The 9,408-nt window shown below is 31.7% G+C and overlaps 1 protein-coding gene across 1 annotated transcript; it reads left to right on the top strand.

Annotated features, from left to right (window-relative positions):
• Positions 1-8,646: 8,646 nt before the first annotated feature.
• Positions 8,647-9,102, top strand: LOC139854427 (uncharacterized). The gene has a single exon (XM_071843732.1). The coding sequence runs from the start codon at positions 8,647-8,649 to the stop codon at positions 9,100-9,102; it is 456 nt and encodes a 151-aa protein (XP_071699833.1).
• Positions 9,103-9,408: the final 306 nt, after the last annotated feature.

Below are 9,408 nucleotides of genomic sequence, written 5' to 3'. Positions count from 1 at the left end.
ATTAAGTTACACTTTGAGTGGGTTAGTTTTTAATTAACTTAAGTCTAGTTATTAATAAAGGTACATGTCACAAAATGTTTAACTTAAAATAAAATATTTTGATAAACAACGAGACTTTGATTTAAATAAGTAAATGACCACAACGCTAAATTTTATAAGTGATATTTTTATAAAGATAAATTATTGATAAGTAAGTCTAATTTTTGTAAAAGGTACACGTCGCGTAACGTAAAAGGCTAGTTTTCTAAACGTACGAAAGTGCGCCCGAAAAACCGAAAGTGGTACATGAGTCGTGAGACCACGACCGTGTCATTTTTGTAAAAATTATATTTTTACCATGATCGTAAATATAATATAATATTTAATTAATTCTAAAGATTAAATATATTATATATTAAATAATATATAAAAAAAAAAACTTACGTAACATATCATATATGTAAAAAGAATGAAAGTGTCGGCAGATTAGTTGAGTGCACATGAGCTGTGAATTTCGACCATGGGGTCGCATGAATTAAACTCACAACCCTCATGCGATCGCATGGGGGGGTTGGTGAGGCCACATTATAAAACTCGCGCAGTCTGGTGCCGAATCCACTTCTCAATTTGTCTATCCATCTATATATATTACTCCGTAATACTTACTTATTTTATTATTAAGATTATTAAAGTTTATTATTATTAGTATTAGTATTGTAAGGAGTAATAATATTAGTATTAAATACACATAAAATACTACGACGGGGTGTTGTTCAAGTGATTTAAAAATGGGTTTTTGCGAGTAGGATAGGGCTAAGGAAATTATGGGTTATGACTAAGAAGGTTATGGGTATGGATTATGGGTATGCTCGTGAGGTCAAACTAGTGTTTATCATCTCCGTCGCGTCTACGTACCTTTCCTGCAATATTGAATCTCAATATTGATACGTGAGTACTCCTAATTTAATTTTTACATACTAATAGTGTATCCCTAGCTAGTGCTCGAGAAAATAGGATTATGCATGCTTGTACATTTGATATTGCCCTTAGATAGGTTATGTTGAATCTTAAAAGTTGTTATACTAGGGATGAGATAAGGTATAAGATATGCATGTCATTGGAAAGCTAGTAAAAAATTAATAACTTTTCCTTTAGATGTCAAAGGGATCTAATGGACGGATTAGAAATTATAGCCAATTGAAAATTTCGTAAAAATGATTATTATCGTCGTTAATATCATTGTTCTAATTTTTATCTAATTGTTAATATTACTATTATTATAATTATTATTATTATCATCATTATTATTATATTTATTATTGTTATTATCATTATTATTATTATTATTATTATTATTATTATTATTATTATTATTATTATTATCAAAATGAACACGATGTAAAAGACGATTTAAGAACCTTTAACAAATTAATTGGGAAATAAGGAGTATGAGTATCATGATGAAATTTAAATATTGTAAAATAATGATTTAGATAAAATTATCGTTCTTATTATTTTTATCATTACTAATATTATTAAAAGTATCGATATTATAAAAACTATCATTTATTCAAAAATTATCATTTTAATTGAAATGTCATTGTTATTATAAATATCATTATTATTATTTTAAATAAAAATTATTACTTTAAAGTTAATATTAAAAGTATCGTAAATATTAAAGATAGCATAATTAGAATTATCATTTTACCATAATATCATTGTTAGTAAAAATAAATATTGATTGTTATAATTACAAAATAATACGACTTTTAATTATTATTATCAATGCTATTTTATCAAATAAAAATATAATTATCTCAATAGAACCTATCACAATATTTTATGACATTAAATGAACTTTATAAATTTTTATTACTTAAGATATATATAAATGTATATTTTAATATAAAATTGTATTTATTAATAAATGAATTATATTATTTACTCTATTAAATCTTTTAAAAATATTTTAAAAATATAAAACGACGATATTTAAATTATATAATAATCATTTTAAAATTGTCGAAATCATTTAGAGTCAAACTAATTTTTGTCGACCTTTGCATATTAGTCTCGAGCATTAGGATTGTGGTACACTATGACTTAACTTAATTTATTAGACAAATATTGACAAATACATAAATATATATAATTACTATAGGTTCGTGAATCCAAGGCCAACCTTACACTTGTTCAATGATGTTATATGTATTTTTACTACAAAATACAGTATGATGAGTTTCATTTGCCTTTTTACCCTTTATATTTTTGGGCTGAGAATACATGCGCAACTTTTATAACTGTTTTACGAAATTGACACAAGTACGTGAAACTACATTCTATGGTTGGATTATCGAAGTCAAATATGCCCCTTTTTATTAAGTCTGGTAATCTAAGAATTAGGGAACAGACACCCTAATTGACGCGAATCCTAAAGATAGATCTATCGGGCCCAACAAGCCCCATCCAAAGTACCGGATGTTTTAGTACTTCGAAATTTATATCATGTCCGAAGGAGGATCCCGGAATGATGGGGATATTCTTATATATGCATATTGTTAATGTCGGTTACCAGGTGTTCAATCCATATGAATGATATTTTTGTCTCTATGCATGGGACGTATGTTTATGAGAAATGAAAAATGAAATCTTGTGGTCTATTAAATGATGAAAATGAAATGATTATGATAAACTAATGAACTCACCAACCTTTTGGTTGACACTTTAAAGCATGTTTATTCTCAGGTTTGAAAGAAATCTTCCACTGTGCATTAGCTCATTTTAAGGATATTACTTGGAGTCATTCATGACATATTTCAAAAGACGTTGCATTCGAGTCGTTGAAGTTCATTAAAGATTAATATTAAGTAACTGACGGATGAGGTCATTTATAGTTTGGATATTCTGAAATGGTATACATACCTGTCAACTTTTGATGTAATGAAAGGTTGTCTTTTTAAAACAATTGCAACGTTTGTAAAATGTATCATTTAGAGGTCAAGTACCTCGCGATGTAATCATATGTTATTGTATTCGTCCCTATGGATTAAAATGTATCATTTAGAGGTCAAGTACCTCGCGATGTAATCATATGTTATTGTATTCGTCCCTATGGATTGGGTCGGGTCGTCTCACATATGAATCATATTAAGATATTGATACACTTGGTTAATTATGTTAAATGATAAGTAAATATATTATTAAGTGTATTAACAATGAAATACATATGTAAAAATAAGACTACTAACTTAATGATTTCGAAACGAGACATATATGTAACGATTATCGTTGTAACGACATTTAACTGTATATACATCATACTAAGATATATTATATATCATAATATCATGATAATATAATAATTTAACATCTCATTTGTTATAATAAACAATGGGTTAACAACATTCAACAAGATCGTTAACCTAAAGGTTTCAAAACAACATTTACATGTAACGACTAACGATGACTTAACGACTCAGTTAAAATGTATATACATGTAGTGTTTTAATATGTATTCATACACTTTTTAAAGACTTCAAGACACTTATCAAAATACTTCTACTTAACAAAAATGCTTACAATTACATCCTCGTTCAGTTTCATCAACAATTCTACTCGTATGCACCCGTATTCGTACTCGTACAATACACAGCTTTTAGATGTATGTACTATTGGTATATACACTCCAATGATCAGCTCTTAGCAGCCCATGTGAGTCACCTAACACATGTGGGAACCATCATTTGGCAACTAGCATGAAATATCTCATAAAATTACAAAAATATGAGTAATCATTCATGACTTATTTACATGAAAACAAAATTACATATCCTTTATATCTAATCCATACACCAACGACCAAAAACACCTACAAACGCTTTCATTCTTTAATTTTCTTCACCTAATTGATCTCTCTCAAGTTCTATCTTCAAGTTCTAAGTGTTCTTCATATATTTTACAAGTTCTAGTTACATAAAATCAAGAATACTTTCAAGTTTGCTAGCTCACTTCCAATCTTGTAAGGTGATCATCCAACCTCAAGAAATCTTTGTTTCTTACAGTAGGTTATCATTCTAATACAAGGTAATAATCATATTCAAACTTTGGTTCAATTTCTATAACTATAACAATCTTATTTCAAGTGATGATCTTACTTGAACTTGTTTTCGTGTCATGATTCTGCTTCAAGAACTTCGAGCCATCCAAGGATCCGTTGAAGCTAGATCCATTTTTCTCTTTTCTAGTAGGTTTATCCAAGGAACTTAAGGTAGTAATGATGTTCATAACATCATTCGATTCATACATATAAAGCTATCTTATTCGAAGGTTTAAACTTGTAATCACTAGAACATAGTTTAGTTAATTCTAAACTTGTTCGCAAACAAAAGCTAATCCTTCTAACTTGACTTTTAAAATCAACTAAACACATGTTCTATATCTATATGATATGCTAACTTAATGATTTAAAACCTGGAAACACGAAAAACACCGTAAAACCGGATTTACGCCGTCGTAGTAACACCGCGGGCTGTTTTGGGTTAGTTAATTAAAAACTATGATAAACTTTGATTTAAAAGTTGTTATTCTGAGAAGATGATTTTTATTATGAACATGAAACTATATCCAAAAATTATGGTTAAACTCAAAGTGGAAGTATGTTTTCTAAAATGGTCATCTAGACGTCGTTCTTTCGACTGAAATGACTACCTTTACAAAAATGACTTGTAACTTATTTTTCCGACTATAAACCTATACTTTTTCTGTTTAGATTCATAAAATAGAGTTTAATATGAAACCATAGCAATTGGATTCACTCAAAACGGATTTAAAATGAAGAAGTTATGGGTAAAACAAGATTGGATAATTTTTCTCATTTTAGCTACGTGAAAATTGGTAACAAATCTATTCCAACCATAACTTAATCAACTTGTATTGAATATTATGTAATCTTGAGATACCATAGACACGTATACAATGTTTCGACCTATCATGTCGACACATCTATATATATTTCGGAACAACCATAGACACTCTATATGTGAATGTTGGAGTTAGCTATACAGGATTGAGGTTGATTCCAAAATATATATAGTTTGAGTTGTGATCAATACTGAGATACGTATACACTGGGTCGTGGATTGATTCAAGATAATATTTATCGATTTATTTCTGTACATCTAATTGTGGACAACTAGTTGTAGGTTACTAACGAGGACAGCTGACTTAATAAACTTAAAACATCAAAATATATTAAAAGTGTTGTAAATATATTTTGAACATACTTTGATATATATGTATATATTGTTATAGGTTCGTGAATCAACCAGTGGCCAAGTCTTACTTCCCGACGAAGTAAAAATCTGTGAAAGTGAGTTATAGTCCCACTTTTAAAATCTAATATTTTTGGGATGAGAATACATGCAGGTTTTATAAATGATTTACAAAATAGACACAAGTACGTGAAACTACATTCTATGGTTGAATTATCGAAATCGAATATGCCCCTTTTTATTAAGTCTGGTAATCTAAGAATTAGGGAACAGACACCCTAATTGACGCGAATCCTAAAGATAGATCTATCGGGCCCAACAAGCCCCATCCAAAGTACCGGATGCTTTAGTACTTCGAAATTTATATCATATCCGAAGGGTGTCCCGGAATGATGGGGATATTCTTATATATGCATCTTGTTAATGTCGGTTACCAGGTGTTCACCATATGAATGACTTTTATCTCTATGTATGGGATGTGTATTGAAATATGAAATCTTGTGGTCTATTATTATGATTTGATATATATAGGTTAAACCTATAACTCACCAACATTTTTGTTGACGTTTTAAGCATGTTTATTCTCAGGTGATTATTAAGAGCTTCCGCTGTCGCATACTTAAATAAGGACGAGATTTGGAGTCCATGTTTGTATGATATTGTGTAAAAACTGCATTCAAGAAACTTATTTTGTTGTAACATATTTGTATTGTAAACCATTATGTAATGGTCGTGTGTAAACAGGATATTTTAGATTATCATTATTTGATAATCTACGTAAAGTTTTTTAAACCTTTATTGATGAAATAAAGGTTATGGTTTGTTTTAAAATGAATGCAGTCTTTGAAAAACGTCTCATATAGAGGTCAAAACCTCGCAACGAAATCAATTAATATGGAACGTTTTTAATCAATATGAACGGGACATTTCATTATCCATCAATAGTTGCGGGTCACAATTACACTCCAAGAGACAGTGGATAAAAGAAATTTGTTTTCATTCTAAAGTTCAATTCTTATGAGTTCAAGAATCGAAGATGTCTCGCTTCCAGATGTATCGTTTACGTACTCTTTGGGGTAACCCAAACTTCGATTTTGCTGTTTCCTTATCTCGTGGTTATTCGGGCGGTATCATCTCCTTATGGGACCCTTTCGCTTTTTCTAAGAGTAACATGTGGTGTGATGATAACTTTGTGATTGTTAAAGGCATGTGGATTAAAGAGGATGTCGAGGTGTTTATGGTTAACATTTACACTCCCCAACCATTATCGGACAAGATTATTTTGTGGAGTAAGTTAACGAATTTTATTAGCTCGCATCCAGGTGATTACATTTGTTATGGCGATTGGAATTCGGTCATAGTGGAGGAAGATCGTTGTGGATCCATTTTTTGTCATAATGATGCTCGACACTTTAATTATTTCATAGATTCTAATTCATTGTATGAATTCCCTCTTTGCGGGTTGCATTTCACATGGCGCAATAAACCGGGCAACAAACTAAGTAAGATCGATAGATTTTTCGTTACTAATAATATTCTTAATGTTGTTAACGATTTGAAAGGTACAGTTTTGGCTTAAGGTCAATCGGATCACTCCCCGATTTTTCTCTTTCAAGAAAAGGTAGATTTTGGTCCCACGTATTTCAAAGTCTTTGATTCTTGGTTTGATCGGCCTGATTTTGATGACACGGTTAGATATTATTGGCATTCTATTAATGCTGACTCGAACATGGATGTAGTTGCGAAATTCAGAAAGTTGAAAGCATGTTTGAAAGCTTGGATCCATATATCCAGGTCTAACGAAAGGTCCCGGTTAAAAGACATCATTAAACAAATTAACGAATTTGATTCTCTTATTGATTCAGGTAATGCTGATGATTCCATGATTAATCTTCGTAATACGTTATCGAATGAAAGAGATTACATTCAGAAACTTGAGGCTTTAGATTCTTTACAAAAATCTATAGTTAAATGGGATGTTGAGGATGACGAGAACACGAAATTTTTTCACAATACGCTTAAACATAAACGTGGTTCTCAATTAATTCAGGGGCTTATGGTTGATGGCATTTGGGTTAACGACCCGGTTGCTATCAAAAACCAATTTTTCGTCTTCTATAGTGCAAAATTTGACGAAGTCAGTACAGGGGCTGTTTTTGGTTTGATTTCTCCGAATAGCATGTTATCTAATGATGAAGCCACGTTCCTTGAACGAGATATAGATGATTCCGAAATTAAAACAGGAGTTTGGGATTGTGGGAGTTCAAAGCCTCCTGGCCCGGACGGTTTTTCATTTCGTTTCATCAAACATTTTTGGGATCTTTTTCAGGTTGATTTATGTCGAGACATTCGGTTGTTTTTCTCAAATTGTATCATGCCCCATGGCGCTAAATCTGCATTTTTTTTCTCTTATTCCGAAGATACAAAACTCGGTCCTTATAAATGATTTCCATCCAATTTCTTTGGTCGGGTTTTTCTACAAGATTGTTACGAAAGTGCTCACGAACCGGTTAGTTTCAGTTATTGATAAAATCATTAGGCCTGTTCAATCTGCTTTCATTTCAGGTCGTCAGATTCTTGATGGTCCTTTAATTTTGAGCGAGATTATTTCGTGGTATAAGAATACGAATAAGAAGTTGATGCTTTTCAAGGTTGATTTTGAAAAAGCATACGATTCGGTTAATTGGGAATTTCTATTTTTCATGTTATCGTCGTTGGGTTTTGGGAAAAGATGGTGCGATTGGATTAGAGGTTGTTTGACATCGGCTAGAACTTCAGTTTTGGTGAATGGTAGTCCTACCCGTGAATTTGTGATAAAGTGGGGTCTTCGTCAAGGCGATCCATTAAGTCCTTTTTTGTTCATTATAGTTATGGGGGGGCTTCACCTAGCGTTTAAATGAGCCATGGACTCTAGTATTATACGTAGGATTAGTATCGCCGACGATGTCATCATTTTTGCTGATTGGAATCTTCACTAATTGAGGAGAATTCTCATGGTTTTGGAAGTCTTCTATTTAGTTTCCGGATTACGCATTAATGTCTCAAAGTCTCACGTTTTCGGGGTCGGAGTTGATGACCACGAGCTTACATCTTTTACGGGGACTACTGGAACGAGAATAGGTACTTTTCCAACCAAGTATCTTAGAGTTCCTATTGGTTCTAATATGAAAAGAATTGCTAGTTGGGACCCGTTGGTTAATAAATTCAAATCTAAACTCTCGTCTTGGAAAGCTAGCCTAATTTCTTCGGGCGGGAGGTTAACCTTGGTGAAATCGGTTATGGGTAGCCTCGGTATTTACTTTATGTAGTTATTTACTTGTCCCGAAGGTGTTCTTAAGAATCTTGAATCTATTAGAGCGAGGTTTTTTGGGGCGGAAACGAGTCTACCAAAAAGATGGCTTGGATTAAATGTGATAAAGTCATGGCTTCTTATGATAATGGAGGTTTAAATGTGGGAAGTCTTAAAGATTTCAACATTGCTTTAATTAACAAATGGCGTTGGCATTATCTTACTAATCCGGGTGATTTTTGGGTTTCGATCATAAAATCTATCCATGGCAACAATTTTGATTCGATTCTTGGTAATCAGTCGAGTCCATGGGCGAGTATTGTGTCTACTTGCTTGCATTTTGTTCGTTCCAACTTTTTGCCGACAGATTGTTTCAAACTCAATGTAGGTAACGGACGTAATATTCAGTTCTGGGACGATAGTTGGTGTGGTGTCGAAAAACTCTCCACTCTTTTTAATAGACTTTTTCATTTGGACACCAATAAAGACGATTATTTAGCTGACAAATGGGTTAATGGCGAATGGAAATGGGTTTGGTCAAGGGAGAATCTAGGTAGTTGATAATGCTAAAAACGAACATATATTTCATAGCATTATCCTTCTAGAAAGACAAGCTTTTAGTTATAATTGTTCTATTTCCAAGTAATATTCGTTTAAATAATAAAAGGTGAAGACAAAAGACAGAATTGACGATTTGAAGACGCAAACGACCAAAAACCTAAAAAGTACAAAGTACAATCCAAGTGGTTCAAATTATTTATGAGAAACGTCTAGAAATTACAAGAGTACAAGCCGCAAAAAGCAAAGTACAAGATATTAAATTATACGAAAAGGCGTTCGAAAATCCGGAACCGAGACATGAACCAA

This window comes from Rutidosis leptorrhynchoides, chromosome 6 (genome assembly GCF_046630445.1).
Source record: "Rutidosis leptorrhynchoides isolate AG116_Rl617_1_P2 chromosome 6, CSIRO_AGI_Rlap_v1, whole genome shotgun sequence".
Lineage (NCBI taxonomy): Eukaryota > Viridiplantae > Streptophyta > Magnoliopsida > Asterales > Asteraceae > Rutidosis > Rutidosis leptorrhynchoides.
This window is presented reverse-complemented; position numbering and strand designations above follow the sequence as displayed.

What these genes read in the sequence shown, in the direction of transcription:
- LOC139854427 (XM_071843732.1), top strand. Translation starts at nt 8,647, where the DNA reads ATGGCTTGGATTAAATGTGATAAAGTCATGGCTTCTTATGATAATGGA.